We start from the raw sequence: 19,993 nt of genomic DNA on the forward strand, positions 1-19,993 counted from the left end.
TCTCTGGGTCTCAGGTCAGCGTCCACAAAATGAGGAGGATGGAATACATGGTCTCTAAGGTTTTTGATGTTCTAAATATTTGTTCCCATGACTTTTGCTCTCATATCCTGAACAAAAATTATATCATTCTCTTTGAAGCTGGTTTTCAGGCAGAACAAGACAAATACTGATTATTTCTTTCCTGCTAGACTACCAGTCAGAAGAACAACTTTACTACTTATAGAATCTCAGAGTTTGACAGGACCTCAGAGGCCATTTTGTCCCAGCTTTGTCTCTTCTTAGCTGTGAAATCTTAAAACAACTCACTTCACCTCTTATATAATTTCAGAGTTGGATGGAACAGAGGATATTTAGTTAGTATTTATTTTTATCTGTAAAAAAAAGAATTATAATAATACACCCTGGCTACTCTCAGTACAGATTTAATAAGAATTGGGATTCCAAAAAGCAGTACAAGGAAAGATGACAACCTCCTATATCTGTCACTTATATTTCAAAAGGAAAAACCCAAAGGGTTTATGATTTGGGATAGGACCCCTAGTTAAAACCCTGGTCTTGGTCCTGCTCTTGATAATACATTTCCTAAGTTGTGGCTTGGGAGGTAGATGAATCTACTAGGTAACTTCTGATGTTTCTAAAGAGAACATTGGCATGACTAGGAGACAGAACACTACACAACAAAACAGCACAAGATGGGAGTGGGCAGAGAAAAAGTAAAATAAAGAAGGCTTTCTCTGAGGGAAATACTCACCATGTGAGCAGGGGGATAGTCAGGCAAAGAGTGACATGGGGAAGGCTCCTAGGATGCTGGAGAGAGTTAGGTACTCCAAATGGATGAAATGGGGTGGAATTTAAAACAGTTCTTCTCTGTTCAAATATAATCAAGCACTGGCAGGGAGAGGAGTTCAGAACTGGGGACTTGATGCTGATTTAATATTATTGGAGAGGAGGTGTTGGAGGAAGGAGAAAGGGGAATTGTTTCTAGATGATATTCTACCATGTCAGGAAAGAGGCATGCTTTCCTTACTGTAGTCCTTACTTTGACAGGGTGACTCAGTGGATTTAATCTTGCCTAGGTCTTTTTTGTTCAGTGAGTAGACAGGCTACTGAATTCCCTACACCTAGCTTATACATTTATTATGAGGAATAAATGAGATAATAATGACTCTTTTATATAACAATTTTATATAACAATTTATAATTTATATAAGAATTTATAGATAGTAGATAAATACCACAAATATTACACCCATTTTTCAGATGAGGAAACTGAAACACAGTGTAAGCAATTTGCCTGCAAGTTACACTGGGTTTCTTATTTCCACTGCAGTGTTCTTTTCATAGGTTATGCCGAGATGTTGATATGCAGAGAGCTTATGCATGTGAAGGCATTTTATAATTATAAAGCACTATATAAAGAGAAGCTATTCTAGAAACATAACTACTGTTGGATTAGGTGAATCACCAGGTGTTTGCTGTCTGTCTCCAATTTTTAAGATCCCAGAGTAAAATCTTGCAGATGAAAGAAGCCTGAACTGGTGCTTAAGAATTTATCAAACTCTGCTAAGATCAAACTTGTGCCCACTCTTAGTATCTTTTTTTTTTAAAGGAATGGTCTTTCTCAAAATGACTAGAAGTGTAGTACATGTAGTAAGTAGGATATGGGTTGGATTGCCCCTCCTTAGCAGCATGGTGGTCTTTGGCTACCAGAGATTCACCAAATTAATGCTCAGTTCAGTAGTACTGAGTCCCAATAGGCTTGACCCACAGTGGTGCCAAACTTTCAAACTCTAGAAGTGCACCACACTCGGCCACCTTCCTGGCTGGGATTACAGGTGTGCACCACTAAGCCTGCTGACTTTTTAATTCCTGCCTCTTCTCTGTCTCATACTTAGATCCACAATTTGGTTTTCTAAACCAAGCTTAGGCAACATCAGAATAGTTTATCATTGCCACTTTTTTAAAAAGGAACTACAAACTGCAGGTCATTTTTCAGTGAGTGCTCACACACTTCTATTGGAATATACCTATTTCTGGGCTCTCTGAACACCTCAAAATTTAGCTGCCATCAACTGTGTAAATACACAAAACAGTCTATCTTCAAAATGAGTGAGTCATTAACATGAGTGACTAAGATAAATAAGATTATCCTGTCAAATTTCTAGTGAATTCAATTTTTCCTCCCTTAACTCCTGAAAAACTTTAGCAAACAGAATCTATCTAAGGTCTCTTTTGTGGCTTTAACTACTTGTCTTAGCCAAAAACTATTTTGGGAGGTTCTTATGCATCTTCTCTTATGTAATAATGACAATAAAAAATCTTTGGTCTTTTAAAATTTTTAATAAAATATAGTTTATATCTGATTTATTCCTTAAATTCTCTTGATACTGGAATTAAATGTAGATTGAACATTTTAAATTTCCATTTTTTATTATCTCCATTTGCCTCCATTTATCCAACATACAAAACTGAAAGACTGGAATGTTTATACTGAGAAATGACCTTGCTTCATTATTTTCTTCATTGTAATTAGAAGCAGTTCCAAGAAATGAATGGAAAATGAATAACTACAATTTACAGAAAAAAACTCTCTTTGTAAACCATGAATTTTCTGAACTTATGTGAAAAGGTAAGGAAACAATAGATAAAGTTACATTTAAGAAAAGTATATGTAAAAGATATGTATTGTAGTCATATAAGATGTATATGTACATAGGATATCTAAATGCACAGATGTCACTTGTAGATGGAATTGATAGATACTTTCTGAAACATAAGCTTTGTGCTTTAGATTAGAGAGAAACAGTACAAAAAGAATATTAGGTAGGGATGGAGGGTTATTGACGATGAGAGAAATATCTTGGAGTATTTCAAGTTTGGACCTTTTTGTTTTTTCAGTCTCCAAGATGGGTTTCAAAATAAATTACACAGCTTTGCTCCCAGCTCAAATTTTCTCATCTAGGACTGTGACATTTAGAGGTTCAGAAGAAAAGTCACTTCTCTGATTACTTATAAAATGGAAGGTAGCTTAAAATTGCCAGTTTAACTCCTCACCAAACAATGGATATACAAAAGACGGTCACAAATAGCATATTCATTATTGGGTAAATAGATCTATTTATCCAAATAGAATATGGAAATTAAAGTTCTAAAATTTATAGTATACCAGAAAATAAGCAAGAACGAATGATCTCTTCATCTTAGAATGAGATATCTCAACCTGAGAGAGAGACAGAGACAAAGACACAGAAAGACAGAAAGACAGAGGCAGAGAGAGAGATTGGTCTTACTCAAGGAGGACTATGTTAGCAGTCTCTAGGGAGATAAGCTAGAAATCAGGGACAAGCGAGAATCTGTTTTCTCATATATCAACTGCTTCTTTCTCCATGTATCTCCCTTAAAGAATCCAAGGAGCCATCTGCATCTCTCTCCTAAGACTCTATGGCTCTATATCCATCATTTACTTACACAGATGTTCTGTGTAACTCATGATCAGCAATATCCACCAATTCAGAGTCATACTTGCTCCTGCAGAACCAATTATAATGCTTCAGTTTGTAGGAAGTTAAAGTACATTATTTTTCCGTCTTTCTTTTCCAGAATGTGTCTTAGGAATCTTTCACCATATCTTCTTAATGGTATAAGAAGGAGCCTGCAGAAATGGAAGGAAATAAGGGTTTGCTCTGAGGGATAGTTTATCTATAGACTTGAACTAGGAACCAGAATATATTTTTTAAGGTTTTTGCAAGGCAAATGGGGTTAAGTGGCTTGCCTGAGGCCACACAGCTAGGTAATTAAGTGTCTGAGACCGGATTTGAACCCAGGTATTCCTGACTCCAGGGCCAGTGCTCTATCCATTGTACCACCTAGCCGCCCCTCAGAATATATGACTTAACAAGCATCCTTAACATTGATTTACAAGGTTTTTGACCTCAAGAGCACTGGATCATAGATTTGGAGCTGAGAGAACTAGTCATCTAGTCCAACTATCTCATTCTACAGATAAGGCAACTAAGGTTAAGAATAGTGAAGAAAATCTTGCAAAAATAAGTATTAGAGTTGGAATTCCACACTCTGACCTAAAGTCCAATACTCCTTATGAATTCACTGCATTATCTTACAAGTCACTTTCTTTTTCTGAACCTCAATTTCCTCACATTGAAAATTTAGAAAACAATTTTCATTCTATCTATGGCTGCTAGGTGGTACAGTGGATAGGGCATGAGCCCTGGAATCAAGAAGATTTGAGTTCAAATCAGGCCTCACACACTTACTAGTTGTGTGACCTTGGGCAAGTCACTTAACCCTATTTGCCTCAGTTCTTTATAAAATGGGGGGGGGAGACTAGAGAAGCTCTTCCAATGTCTTTGCCAAGAATATTCCAAGAACAAACTCATGGTATCTCATTGGACATGACTAAACAACAGAAAAACAATCTATCTGAATCTATTTGCAAATTGTTTCTAGGACAAGTATGAGAATGTATTGGGGATATATTTTGAATTTATACTTGAAAGATGACTTCTGAGAATGCAGCTCCCTCCTTTGTAGGGATAAGAGATAATGAGTAAGGAACATTACTTATAGTGTTGACCTTGGTTAATATATTGGTTAATATTTCTGAATTTTTTTCTACTTTTTTTAAATTATAGGGAAGAACTCTGAGAGGGTGAAAGGGAGGAATAAAGTGGGAAATGGAGATGATATTAAGACAAAAATTACATCTTTTTAAAAGAAAAAATAAAGTTGTAAAGCAGACATATAAATGTAAGGTATTTTTAAAATAAAGATCAACGAAGTATATTTTGAAGGCGTCACAGAAGAACAAATAATGACCCCTGAGTGAGAGGACTTGAATTTAAATGCCGTCTTTTTCTCACCTTGGCAAATTCTTGAACCTGACTGGTTCTCAGCTACCACATCTATAAAATGAAGGTGTAGATATATAAACAGCCTCTGAGGTTCATGCCATCTCTAGGTCTATGATGCAATTAAAAGAGCCAAAATATGACACAGTGTAGTCTTCAGAGACAGAGGGACAGAATTAGAAGAGGTGTTGATAAGACTGAATCAAAGAATTCATCTTCTCTCAGGTATTTGAGATCAGACCATCAGGTCCAGGAAGGTTCCAAGCTGAAGCAGCATTTCAGAAAAGTCTTTATGTACTTAGGTTGAAACTGAACTACTAAGGACTTAATAGTCCTTTCTCTAGTGTTAAATGTTTATTCCCTGTGATAACTGCCCAATTTCTGATGAAGCACATATGGAGAGTGGGTGTGGCTGTGGTTCCCCCTTTCCCAAGAGTGGGCCTGCTACTCTGAGCACCAGAGAGGCAGTCAATGTGTTTGCTCAACCTATATTTGTTTGAACAAGAGTTTATTTTTACTTCACTCTTCTTTCCAGAGCAGTGTGCATGTTTCTTCATCATCTCATGATTTAGAGGCAGTGGGGTAGAGGGCAGAGAGAGCTTGGGGCTTGGAATCAGAAGACCTGCTTTTGATTCCTGTTTCTGAAGTCAACTTCACAGTGCCTCTGTAAAACCAGATTAAGAATGGGCCCTGCCTCACAGAGTTGTAAGTAAAAAGGTTTTGCAAATTTAAAAGAATTCAGCAAAACATTTTTAAGGCATCCAAGAACTAGATTAGGTGTCAGAAAAAAATATTAATACAGTTCTCAATTTAGATCACCTGTTTCTTTAAAACAATTCAAAGCACTACAATTACAATTATCAGCTGAAATGGAAGTTAACTTTACTCCCCTTTCTCTAGCCAAGACTAAAATCTAAACTCTCCAGAATAGATGATTGCCTTAGAGATCTTAAGAAGACTCGATTGATAATTTGTCTCTGTTTTCATTTGTCCTTGATGTCAGAAAAGGACGTCTTCTTCCCCTTTATCTAAGTTTCTATGGTATCATTTAAATGCATTTCCATTAGTGGAAACAGATGGAAAACAGCTGGTTAGCATTCTCTTTATAATCATCCTTGAAAAATAGTTATTAAGTCACCTCTTTTCTCAAGACAAAAAAACTTGACTTCTTTAAGCCTTTCATTTAGGGCCTGCTTTCAATTCTATCTCTCTTTTTAATTCTCTTTATTGTTGCTCTTCTCAGAACTCTCTTCAATCTTGCTATATCCCTCCTTGAGCTGCAGAGTCTGGATTCAGAGCCCTGCCTTATGTTTGACCAGTGCCAAATATAGTAGATAGATTACTTCCTGGCTCTTAAATGCTTCCCTCATATTGCCTCATTGCCAGCTTTGGGTTAGCTTTTTAAATGGTTGGACTGCATTGATGGTTCAGAGACAGTGCTCCCCCCCCCACCCCCCACCCCCGTCAATTACTGAGTTTTGAGGGCTTTTTATGTAATGAAGTATAAGATTTTGTCAGTCTCTTGCAACATTTTTTGTCGGATGCACCACTTTTTAAACCATTGGATTGAAACATTACCCACAATTAGTTGGGGGGGGCATATTAGGACATAATATGATGTCTTATAACATTAGGAACTGCTAGATAGCTCAAAGCATTTCTTTTTGTGGTCTGGTCTCATTAAAAAAGGAAGTCAATAATACTTAAAGGTTAGATCTCTGAAGTTTAACAAAGTTGAAGCATTTCCATTTATGTTTAGACTCACTCATTAAGATTTGAATATTTGAGAATATGGAGTCAAGCAGATCAAGATTTAAACCTTCAGGTTGTAATGACTGAAGTGACCCTGAACAATTGTGACCCTGAGCAAAGTGACCCTTAAACATTTCTGTGTCTTATTTTTTCTACAATTCCTACAAATAGTATAATTTACCTTACAAGGTTGTTGGGAGGATCGAAAGAGATGATATAAGTAAAGCTCTTTGTCAGCCTTAAGGCACTACATAAATATCCAGCATAATTATTACATTAATATTAATGGAAATGATCTGAGAGAAATATGTTTTGTTCAGTCATTTTCAGCCTTTTCTGACTCTTTGTGACCCCATTTAGAATTTTCTTCCAGAGATACTGGAATAGTTTGCCATTTCCTTCTCCACCTCATTTAACAGATGAAGAAATGGAGGCAAATAGGGTAAAGTGACATGTCTGAGGTCAGATCTAAACTCATTAATATGAGTCTTCCTGATTCCAGGCCTGGCAGTCAATTTATTGTACCACCTAGCTGTCCCAAGGAAAAATTAAAGACATGATGTATGGATATGAGGAAATCTGACATGATATGCTCTTTTCTAAATTAATACTTTTATTTATTTGTCTTTTCAACAATGTATACCAGAGTTTTCAGCACTCTTTTTTTGCAAGGTTTTGAGTTTTACATTTTTCTCTCTTCTTCCCTCCTTCTTCTCCTGACAGAAAGCAATTTAATATAGGCTCTACATTTGTAATTATGCTCAGCACAGAAACATATTAACCATGTAGTAGGAGAAGAATCATATCCAAACAGAAGAAAAAACATTAGAAAGAAAAAACTACATAATTCATAAGACAACTTTTAAAAATTTAAAATAGTAAATTTTAGTCTGCTTTTAAATTCCACAGTTTCTTCTCTGTATATGGATATCAAAAGTATTTTAGAAATGTCTTTTATTAATTTAATGCTGAAAAGAATAAGTCCACCCAAGGTTGTTGGTGTGTATAATATTCTTCTGGTTCTTTTCATTTCACTCAGTATCAGTTCATGTAAGTCTTTCCAGATTTTTCTGAAGTTCCATCCTTCATTATAGAATAATAGTATTCCATCACATTCATATACCACAATTTGTTTAGTCATTCCCCAACCAATAGGCATCCCCTCAATTTCCAATTTTTGGCATGATAACTTCTTATGTGAATTCTTTTAGGCATATCTTGGACTCAAAGTTCCTTTTGAGATTAATGCGACAGACAGAGATTTAGCAGTGTCTAAGATTCTGTGACTGTGAATAACATCCTCTCCATATTCACAAACAAAATCAGACATGGATTTTGGGAACAATCCTTGACTGGCTAACTAAATAAGTTCACTATAATTAATAAATGTGTTAATGTATTATAATGGATATTGCTCATTTAATTTGGGCAAGGACTACTGCAGAAATTAGCTGTGCTAAAGTTGTTTTTTTTCTGTGTGTTAGAAGAATCAAGAGCCTGGAGCTAAATGCCTGAATAGACTATGGAGAAGTGAAACTGGATAAAGAAATTCTTAATTTCTCATTTTAACTGTGACACTCATTCACTGTGTCTATTCTCCCTAGGTTTTCCTGACACTGTTCTCTCCTATTTCTCTTCCTGTCTGTCTGACATCTCTTTTCTGTCTTCTTTGCTGAATCTTTAATCAGGTCATGCCCATTAATTATGGGTGATACTCAAAGGCTGTGTCCTGAACCCTCTCCTTTTATTCCTCTATGCTATTTCACTCCGTGATCTCATGAGGTTCTGGGGATTTATAGATCATTTATATGATATTGATTCTTAGATCTAATCACCTAGCCCTGACCTCTTTCCGAATCTCTTGATTTGCTTCTCCAACTGCCTAGTGGATTTATCTATTTGGATGTTCTGGATACATCTTCAACTCAACATGTCTAAATCTAAATTCATTATTTCATCTCCCTTCTTAATTTTTTACTATTGAGGGTTCCACCATCCTCCTGGTTACCAAGCTTGCTAGCCATTAAATGCCATTTTTAGCTCCTCCCTCTCTCCTTCATATCCAATCACTTGTCAAGTCCTTTTGTTTCTACTTATAAAGATATCATCTCTCTCTGATAACTCTTATACTCTGTTCTTATTTTGCTACCACCCTTATCTAAGCCCTTGTCCCATACATGACTAAACTATTTCAGTAGTCTGTTAATGGTTTTTACTGCCTCAAATTTCTCTTCACTAAAAGTCAGTTTCTACTTAGTTGTCAAGTTGATCTTCCTAAGACACAGGTCTTAAAACACATATCAATTCCTGTGTTCCCCATTCAATATAACCTATCATGTCCAGGATCACGTATTTGTGTTTGACTTTTAAAGTCCTCTCTAGTTTGGTTCCTTCATGCCTTCCTGGTCTTCTTTCACATCAATCCCCTCTCACTCTCTTTGATCCAGTGGCACCATCCAGGTCTTCCTCAGTATTCCTAGCACCAGGGCATCAAGGGACTTCCAAAGTGAGAAGGCAGTTCTGAGGCGTGGTGCCCACGTTCTGAGGGTCAGAGACAGAGACAGGTAAACACTACCAGGTCACTATCAAAATAGATGTACAACAGGAGGATCAAACAGAGGAATGCAAAGCAAACACAAGTTTAGACTGAAGACTTTCTGAATATTGGCAGGCTTACAAGACAATATTTCCATATAAGATTTGTTTTCTCCCCTTTGCATACCAGATTCATAGAATTAGGTTGGGGCCTAGATGAGCAAAATCTGGATGGTTTCATTCTGACATCTGAGGACAGACTAACCACGAAGTCCTAAGCCAGGTAATTAAACACTAAAACAGACACTCCTCTGCCAGATACCTTATAAAATTTACATGAGATATTAGCCCTAAAATAGATGGGTGGAGTTAGACAGTTATTTTCAGGCATATGAATGAAGGTCTATTTAAGATTGTGTGACGTAAGTGATTTACTTGACTTCTGTGTGTCTAAGATGATAGTGGCCAATGAACTGTCAAACAAAGCTCCTCTAGGTTTGAATTCTCTGTTAAAGAATATAAATATTTATTATTATAATGCCTGCAATTTATATAGCTCATTAACATTTGCAAAGTGCTTTACAAATATCTCATTTTATTTTTATAACAACATTAGAAGGTGTTTACTATTATTATTATTATAATCTCCATTATACAGTTGAGAATACTGAGGCAAACTGAGGATAAATGATTTGTTCACATAGCAAGTTAAGTGCCTGAGATTGGAATATAACTCAGGTCTTTGTGACTCCAAGAGCAGAACCCTGTCTACTGTGCCACCAAGCTATAGATTATAGATACTATCTGAAAAGTTTAACCAATTATTAGTATTTTCTTTGGGCCTTCTATGGCAAAACCCAAGGATCAGGCAGCACAACCAGTATGAACTGGAGCACATTCTAGTCTATTTGAATTCTAATCTCTGAATTTGACCCAATTTGATCTAATAGAATCCCTCTATTTAAATAAATGAATAGTTCTTTTCATCACAAGAGCAGAAGTTTTAATCATTGCATAGATGATTTAAAACCTGATGTAATTATTATTATATGAATACATAAGTGATATGTATTGTAAATGTTTAATAACACATTCATCCCAGTAATTGATGTGTAAATTGTCTTCCTCAGGTTCATGGGCCCAGGAACATACAACATAACATGACTTTGACAAAAAAGTGATATTGATGCCCTAGACTTCAATTTTATCATTTTTGTTCATAGATAGAGATCAATGAATTACTAAAAAAAGCATTTATTAAATATCAAATAGACACTATACAAAGGACCAGAGATATAAATACAAAAATGAAATAATCCCAGCCCTCAGGACTTTAAATCGAAGTCACAACAGAGTTAAAGATGAATATGCAAAATATATAAAAATGTTTCATTTATGGAAATGTGGAAAGGCAACTTGATATAGTGAATAAAAGTTCAGACTTGAAGTCAAGAAAACTTGGGTTAAAATTTTACTTCTGATACATATAGTTTGTGTGTCTCTGGGCAAGTCACCTAACCACTTAAGGCTTCAAAAAATTATTAAAGATTATGAGTATTAGGTGTTTCAATTTATATCAGTAATAGGAGTTTTCAAACTGGGAAGTTATTTACATGGATGAAATCATAGTCTGGTATTGCTATTGCTGCTACTAATCTACTTTTATATAGCATTTCAACGTTTGCAAAATTCTCTTTTCATAATGTTAGCTAGATGATGTAATGGCCAGAACTCCAGACTTGGAATCAGTAGGCCAGAGTTAAAAGTCTGTCTTAGACACTTACCAGTTTTTGTCTCCTTTGGCAAATCTCTTAACATCTCTACTTCAGTTGCTTCCTCAATACAATGGGTTAATCATAATATCTACCTTATAGGATTGTAATGAGACGTAAATGTAAAGCACTTTGCAAACCTTAATATAAATAATATACTATTATTATTGGTGGTGGTGGTGGTGGTGTTAATCTGGTGAGGTAGTTAGTGAAAGTTATTATTAACCCTATTTTACTGAGGAAACTGATGTTCGGAGAGCTTACTTGCCTAACATCTTTTAGTGTGAGAACTATGATTAGAAAATCAGAAATCTCAATTCCAAATCTAGAGTGTTTATGTCTGAAACAAGAGTATAACGATACTCAGAGGCTTATTCTAAGTAACTGGGTAGGGACTAACACCTAAGTCTCCAGTAGTTTTTGGCTACTGCTTTAAACAAGGACAAAAAATACCTATTGCAAAGGTATTCCCAGCAAAGAAGCATTTAACTAAAACAATGGGCTCTGTAGAATTTTAAAGGCAATCATGTACTTTCTTTAACTCACAGTCTTTTGTACTTCTACTTGGGGCACATAAGGAAAAGAAATCAAGTGATGCATTGATCCTACTGAGATCACTGCTCTTTTGTTACTAGATCACACAGAGTTCAAGATTCAGGGGAATTGTCTTATTTGTCTGAATGTTTACATAATACACCATCACCTTCCAGAACAAAAGTGGTCATAGAACAGTGGTAAGCTTTACTTATTCTCTGATATTGATTAAAAAACCATTCATCCAAGCTATATCTTACAGGAAGAGATAGCATTCGATAATCAATGCACTAAAGTTTTCCTGGTTCAGCAGTATCTTAACAAGTATGGCAAATGGTAAGCATTAAAAATGCAAGCTAACCTTAAGAAATTACAAGCAGGAGGATTTCAGAAAAACCTGGAAAGACTAACATAAACTGATACATAGGGAAATGAATCAGAGAACCTTGAATCCAGTAATAATAATATTGTTTGATGAAGAACTGTGAATGATTTAGCTATTCTTAGCAATACAATGAACCAAGACAATTCTAAAGGACTTATGATGAAGCATACTACCTATCTCCAGAGAAAGAACTGGAATTGGTTAAATGGAGACTGAAACATCCTATTTTTCACTTCCTTTCATTTTATTTTTTATTCTTGTTTTCCTGCACAAAATGTCTAATATGGAAATACTTTACACATTTTATAAATCTTATAAAATTTTACATAATTGTGTATATATAAAACCTATATTTGATTGTTTCCTTCTTAGAGAGGAGGGAAGGTGAGAAAGGGGAGGAAAGAATAGAATTTTGAACTCAAAAAACTTTAAATAAAAAAAGCAAAAAAATTTAATTTAGTATTTAGACTAAGTTGTTCATAAATCTTTACTAAGACTAAATTCAAAACCCAACTCCTAAAAGATAGCCTATGTATAGAATCACCCTGAAAATATATTTTTCTTATATGATAATGCACATGATTACTCAAGAGGGATCTACTCATATTTCTAACATTTCAAAAGAAGAAGGTCTATTTCTCAGGAAGAAAAAGACATGGGAGTCAAATGCAATCACACTATGGTATGAGAAAGGTAAAAAAATGGTACCTGAAGCAAAGAGTTCCTGTTGCCACCTTGATAACCCGACTAACTTTTACCAACATCACAGCAAGTCAATACATGCTTCTTGTTTAATCCATGTAGTATATGAATTAAATGATTTAACTTGACTTCTTGGTATCCTGGGGAAACTTACCATTATTATTAAGAGATTCATTTCCCATTTAAAAATGAACTAAGTTCTTGTTTTTTTTAGGTTTTTGCAAGGCAAATGGGGTTAAGTGGCTTGCCCAAGGCCACACAGCTAGGTAATTACTAAGTGTCTGGGACTGGATTTGAACCCAGGTACTGCTTACTTCAAGGCCAGTGCTTTATCCACTGTGCCACCTAGCTGCCCCTAAACTAAGTTCTTTCAAAGATATTGTTGCATCCCATCCCTGCCTCAGGTTATTCAGAATGTCATTTCTGTCACATAACCAGCTAATAAAGATTCAATAGCTATTCAATTCAGTCAAATGTGTTTTGAGTGTATAGACAAAGCCTTGAGTCATCACTTAATTTCTAGGAAGGAAAATTTGGTACCAGATCACAGTAGAAAAAGCCTTGAATTTGTACTACTGTATGTGCACTCCTGTGACCTGAGTTCAGTTCCAGGCTTTGCCACTGAGTACCTCTGTTGGACAGGTCATGTCACCTCTCTGATTTCAGTTCCCCATCTATTAAATAAAGATAATGAATTCAAGGTCCATTTCAGCTCTAGTTCTATGTTCCTGCTAGCTGTATGAAGGTGGCTGACTCATTTAATCTCTCTTTTGTTCAGAATGAAAAAAATTATTAAGTGCTCATGTGCTAAGCACTGGGGATAAAAATAGAAACTAAGATAGAACGTTCTCTCAAGGAGCTCCCATTCTAATGGAGGAGACAATATATATGGAAGGTTTCAGTTGGAAAGCTCCCATGATCCTTAGGATGTAGCAGAAAAGCAGATGATAATGCCTCTTCTTTAAAACCATTTCACCTGGAGTGAGGAGAGGTTCAGATGATAAATCATTTGTCAGTGCCAAGGATATTGATGATGAGAGTTTTTTCCCCCTTTGTCTTCAATAGCAATGACTATAACATCTACAGGAGCAATTGCCAGGTTATATCTCTACAGGGCTTGCTCAGGTTTGTGGCTGTGGGTATTGGACTGAAAGCATTATTATTTGCAAGACTCTTTGTTTCAGAGTCTTGGAGGGTCTCAATAAAGGTTTGAGAGGGGATTGTGGATAAGGTAGTAGTTTGATTTGTCTGGCACTTTCTGCTCCTTATCCTTCCATCTGTGTGCCATGATCTTTCAGCTAGGCTAGATTGCCTGTCCCAGGTGTGATAGTTTGGTTGGTAGTTGCTAGCAATGGCTTGTCCTTTCTCCATATGAATTGCTTCCCCAAATGCTGTTTGGGTTCTGCCTCTCCAAGGGCTCTTGAATTTATCATTAAAAAATCTTTTGTTTGACTTAATTCATAATTTTGTCACAAAAAATCAAACCAAAGTACTATGCAGGTACTTAAGTAAAGGGGGATGCAAAAATTAAAAACAAAAATTGTTTCTGTCCTCCAAAACATCATATTCTAATGTGAGAAAGCTGCATGTTCACAGACAAGTGACTGTACAAATATGCAAAGTAAATACAAATTATTTTTATGAAAGAAGGATGAAAGTAACCAATAACAAGACATTAGGAAAGGCTTCACATATGAAGTAGTTCTTGACCTGAGCATTAAATTGAGTTAGGGATCCCAAGAGGCAGATGGAAAATGAAAGATTTGGATTAGATTCTCCCTCAGGTCTCTTAGAATTTTAAAGTAATTTTGTGATTCTGAAATTTTCTTTCTACTTGGTATATTGAAAATAATTTGCTCAATCTCTTGGTATCCCTCAGAAGTTTCTCCATCAAGTAATTTCAAAGACAGAGAAGTTTCTAACATCACAACAGTGGTAACTCACATGCTCAGCAAATTCACTCTGAGAGTGACATATTATTTTTATTTTAGTAATCTAAGAGAATAGGAGCCAACCTGACATCTTAACCTTTAATTTGTGTTCTACAGAAACATAAATGTAAGAATTGATGCTGTCATCTCAGGCAAAGTTAAAAAAGAATCATTTTTATCCCTGAGAATACAGAAAAGTCAATGAGAGACTTCACAGCCTTGTTTTAGAATCTAACTAAAATCAACAAGACATATGAAAACAAAAAATGCTCTCCTTGCATAATCTGGACAATAATTGGAATAACTGAGGAGAGAGTCAGTGCTTCTGTTCTCTACCCTCATTAGACCACATCAGAAGTATTGTGGTCTATTCTGGAAATGCCATTTTAGAGCATTTGGCCTGGGTGCTTAGCAAGGAGTCAGAAAGAACTGAGTTCAAATCCATCCTTTGACTTATTCTAGCTGTGTTACTCCAAGAAAGTCACTTAACATTTCTGAGTTTTAGTTTCCTTATTTTTATAGCACCTACAAGGTTGTTATAAGGATCAAGAATCAAAGATACTTAAAAGCTTTTCAAATCTTAAATCTCTGCCATCTTCATCTCCACCATCATCATTGTCATCATCAACACCATTATCATCACCATCATTTTCACCTCATCATCATCTCAAGAGCATCCAGAAGAGTGTAACCAGGATAGTGAAGGACCTCAAATTAATGTCATATGGTTAGTTGAAATAAAAAGGAATTTTGAGCTTGGAGAAGACAAGTATTGGAGTGGGATAGAGATTGGGGCATGAAAGCAGCTAGGTGACACAGTGGATGGATCTCCAGGCCTGGAGTTGTGAAGATCTGAGTTAAAATCCAGTCTCAGACACTCATTATGTCACTTGGACGAGTCACTTAACCCAGTTTGCCTCAGTTTCCTTATCTGTCAAATGAGCTGGAGAAGGAAATGGCAAACCTAGTATCTTTGCCAAGAAAACTCCAAATGGACTAACCAAGTTAGACACAACTGAAAATGACTAAACAACAATGATAACAACAAAACAAAAAGTGGTCTTCTAGTATTTTAAAGTCTATTACTAGGAAGAATAATTAAACTTGGGCCCAGAGGGAAGAACCAGGAGTGTTGGAGTAATTGTTGTAGTTTTAAAAGTTAAGCTTGATACAAAAAAAATCTCCCTAACAAATAGTTTAATGATAGTTAATGATAGTTCAAAAAGGCTACATGAATCCCCTTGTCCAATGTATTACGAAGGGGATTCTTTTTCAGGTCTGGGTTGGTTACAGGTTGTCCTAGGTCCTTTTCACCTTGAGATTCTGTGCTCCTGAGATCCAGTTTCTAATGATCCTTGAATTTAGTCTCCATTCATTCATATCAAATTCAAATCTGCTGCAAAACAAGCTGTAATTTTTATTTCAATGGATTTGTATGCTGTAAATAAAATTTACGGGTATGTAATAGGAAAAATTAATACTAAGCACAGTGTTCTATACTAGTAGGTGCTTAGTAAAATTTTGTTGTATTAATGTCTTATTGAATCTCTATTTATTTATTTTTTGCTTTGATTAGAGGTTCTCCAAATGGAGAGGCAGCTAGATAAGGTACCAGGTCTGGAGTCAGGAAAATCTGAGTTCAAATCTGCTCTGAGACACTTATTAGCTCAATGACTTTGACAAATAACTTCAACCCTATTTATCTTAGTTTCCCATCTGTAAATCAGGAAACACTGGAGAAAGAATTGGTGACAATCTCTAGCATGTTTGCCAAGAACACCTCACAGACAATGTCCATGGGATAATGTGGAGTTGTACACAACTAACAACAACAAAAACTCCAAAGGTAAATATTACCATTCTGTTGACTGTCAGGGCAGGGGCCTTTTATTTAAAATAAGGAATTTTCATTAATATATAAATATATTTGTTTGAATATGGGTATATGAAGATGTGGAAAGGAAAATGTATTAAGTATCTATTAGGCACTTATATTAAACATTTTATAAATATTATCTCATTTGATCCTCACAAAAACTCTGGGAGGTAGATGCTATCATTATCTATTATCTCCATTTTATACTTTAGGAAACTAAGGCAGACAGATATTGTTTGAGTTCAAAAAAGTATCTGTGGCTGGATTTGAACTCAGGAGTTCCTGATTCCAGACTCAGTGTTCTATCCACAATAACACATAGCTACAAGGATATTACTTAATTGATCATTAGAGGAGGGTATAACTAGAAAAGAAGTCTACTGCTTATTTAGAATGAAGATAGCAAATGGATGATCAATAGGCTTCTCCAGTGCTAGGAGATCCAGACAAAGACTTCCAGAATGTCAAATGGCATTGTGTAGAGATTTCAGGAGGACATGAATTAAGCAAGAAGTTCATGATGAAGAGGCATGAAAGGCTTGTGTAATCTACACTACTGGAAGGAATATTCATATATGTGAGATGACACACCAACTGAAGCGTGGAAACACCTCAAAAGAATTAGTCAGATTTTAATTTGAATGAACAGAGTCAACAAAGAAGACGCATTTAAATTGAACTTTTTTTCCATGTTTTCCCAGAATTGTTAAAGGAAGGAGTAGAACAATTCAAAAGTCCTTGTGATATAATTATAATAATATTAGGCAGAAATATGAGCAGAATGTAAAGAGCTGCAGCAACAGTTTGAATGATTAAAGTCTTCCTGGCAGCTGTCATGTGAAAGAAATTCCTTGAAAAATTTCACTGCCTCAATAGAAGGGATTTTAAAAATATCTCCCTTATTCCTAGATTAATGAGAGGAAAAAATGAAAATAAAAATAACTATATGTATATGCATATATGTTTGCATGTATGTGTGTAGATGCACACACACACCCATCATTCACCCAATCCTAGCTAATAGTTCTAGTGAGTGAAGGCAGATTTCCTCAAGGAAAACTAAGTTTTTTTCTGACATTTCCCAACTAAAATACTTCTAAATATATGGATCATCTAACAGGAAGATATATATATATATATATATATATATATATATATATATATATATATGTATATATATGAATACTTTTGTAAATTACTTCCCTGTTTTGGCACGAATACTTACAGGTGATCCATACATTCTCATTCTGAGACATTCTTGTCTGTATTTTTGTTACAAATTCTCTATAGACAATATACCAATATGCTAGAATCTTCTCTTTGATTCTTTCTCTGTTTCCCTCAGGCTCTCCGTCTATGGTCTCTCCCTCACGTTCTGTGGCCAGCCCCATTCCTATTGTGGTTATACATCACCCCTAGAAGAGGGCTTTTACATGTTTTCTAGGATATGAGTCATTCTCATTAAAGTAGTGTATACAGCCTGCTTATTCCCACCAAGCAGTGGGGATAAATGCTTGTTAATTTTCCTCCTCCAACAAGCAGTGTTGGGACTTTGGAACACCTGCATAAAGACTTTTGTAAATCTTACAGTATATATAAATAGCAGTTATCACTGATTTTTCATAAATTGTGATGCTCTGTGTTTGCAGCCATACACTATCAGGAAAATAATATTAGTGTAAAAGAAATGGGCTGTTGCATAGCCTGAAGGCACTTAGCAATTTCCCAAATGCAGTCCAGTCTGATTCTCCTAGGCCCTTCTGGGCCCAATACACTAAGCAAGATTTTAATTGAGAAATGTTATTCGCGGAAAAACATAATTGCTAGACTTAACCTACATCTAACCTCAGTTTGGGATCTAACGCAACAAAGAATAAACATTTTAGTAGGTGAAACTATACTATCAGGATCAGTGTAACTGCTTCAGCATTTCTTGTCATAAATAAATAAATAAACAAACAAACAAATAAATAACATGCATATAAGTATGTATATATGTGTGTGTGTGTGTGTGTGTGTGTGTGTTTGTGTGTGTGTGTGTGTGTATGTTTATGTATGCATGGATTTTCCTCACCTGAGTTTGTTGGAAGCACAACTTTTTTCCATTTCTGCCTCCCACCAAATTTTGTCATTTAACATGAATTTACTCTCATGGTTGGCCCTATCCAACTTCTGGTCTCCTTAGACTATTCTATTGTCATGTTTTAACTCTCAGGCAAATCCTTAACCAATCAGTTATACATATGTACAGTGTGACTTTTGTGATAGTAGTTGGATAGAAGTGAAAATGGGGGGGGGCAAAATGCCTTGTTTTTGACATATAATAATTTCTCACAGTATCTAGTGCTTATATTGTAGTTTGTAACATGCTTGTAACCATTTCCCTTCATAATAATTCATTTCCTTTCATAATAACCCAATTGATAGCTTTTATCCCTTTTATAGTTGAGAAAACTGGGGCAGATAGAGGTTAATGTGATTTGCCCAAGGTCACACAACTGGTAAATGTCAGAACCTAAATTTGGACTTAGATTTCTTGACTTCAAGTCCAGTTCTCTATCATGTGTCACCCAGTTGCTATAGATGTATAATATCATAATATAATATACTATACTTTTGTATAATAAGTAACATTTATATAACATACTGAGTAAGCACTTTATAATTATTATCTCATTTAACCCTCAAAACAACTCTGGAAGAAAAGTGCTGTTATTATTCCTGTTTTTCAGATGAAGAAATTTTGGCAAACAGAGGTATATGTTTATGTAGACATTTACTTTTATTTAATTTAAGGACTACATCATAATCAGGTAATTATGTGAACAATTCTCACCTATCTTTCAAAAAAATCTTTAAACTGAAATGCATTCAGGCATTCAGAGGTCAACTTGACTTTTTATCATGCTTCTTAGAGTTCTAGAATCAGAAACTCGTAGTTGGAAGGAACCTCAGGGGTTCTGTCCCAGAAATGGGCACAATACTCCCAATGTGGTCTGACCAGAGCTGACCACAGCAGGGCTATCATTTCTCTTGCTCTGGGAACAGTATTTCTTAATGTGTTTTGAGATTATATTACTTGAACTCCTTTTTTGGTGCTGATTTATTTTTAAGCTGAAAAGGATCAAATAGTTCCATAAAGAGGTTATAAAATCTTTGAGAGGAACAATCATGTAAAAAGGAATAATGTATTTCTGCAAATCTGTAATGGATACCACCATGTTAGAAGACCCAGATCAGTGATGCAAAGACTGTGTTGTAGATATAGCCTATATTTTTGGCACTCAGGTAAGCTGCTATTTTGAACTACTATTTAAATCTGAACTCCCTGATGAGCTCATGTCTTAAAAGGACATGTACAAGAGCATGAAGCAGGCATGCTGGGAGTTCCTTTGGTCCAGACCCTATGCATCCTGGAGGATCAATTCTGCATCCTGCCCAGGGAATCACTTTCTCAGCCATTGGGTTCTTCTCGTGGCTTTCTAAATATTTCAAGACCTATAGCTCTGAGTCAGTTGAAACTTATCATTTTTACCTCTCTTATACAGTTAGCCTCATAACCCTGAACTCTGGAGCTGAAGCCAATTATAACTATCTTTTATTACTTCAATCTTGTACTTCCCTTATTCCCTTCTCTC

The 19,993-nt window shown here is 35.5% G+C and overlaps 1 protein-coding gene across 3 annotated transcripts in view; it reads left to right on the forward strand.

The window, feature by feature from the left end:
• Positions 1–19,993, forward strand: part of DECR1 (2,4-dienoyl-CoA reductase 1) — a 275,997-nt gene that overhangs the window by 247,752 nt on the left and 8,252 nt on the right. Inside the window, exon 10 of one of the 3 annotated variants that reach the window (XM_074199934.1) lies at positions 2,534–2,578. The exons of the other annotated variants lie outside the window; for them this stretch is intronic. Within the exon in view, the coding sequence (XP_074056035.1) occupies positions 2,534–2,563 (30 nt within the window). The 3' untranslated portion in view covers positions 2,564–2,578. Of the gene's footprint in view, positions 1–2,533; positions 2,579–19,993 lie in introns of those variants that run through there. 3 annotated transcript variants of the gene reach the window in all.

The sequence above is a fragment of the Macrotis lagotis genome, chromosome X, assembly GCF_037893015.1.
Source record: "Macrotis lagotis isolate mMagLag1 chromosome X, bilby.v1.9.chrom.fasta, whole genome shotgun sequence".
In the NCBI taxonomy this organism is placed as follows: domain Eukaryota; kingdom Metazoa; phylum Chordata; class Mammalia; order Peramelemorphia; family Peramelidae; genus Macrotis; species Macrotis lagotis.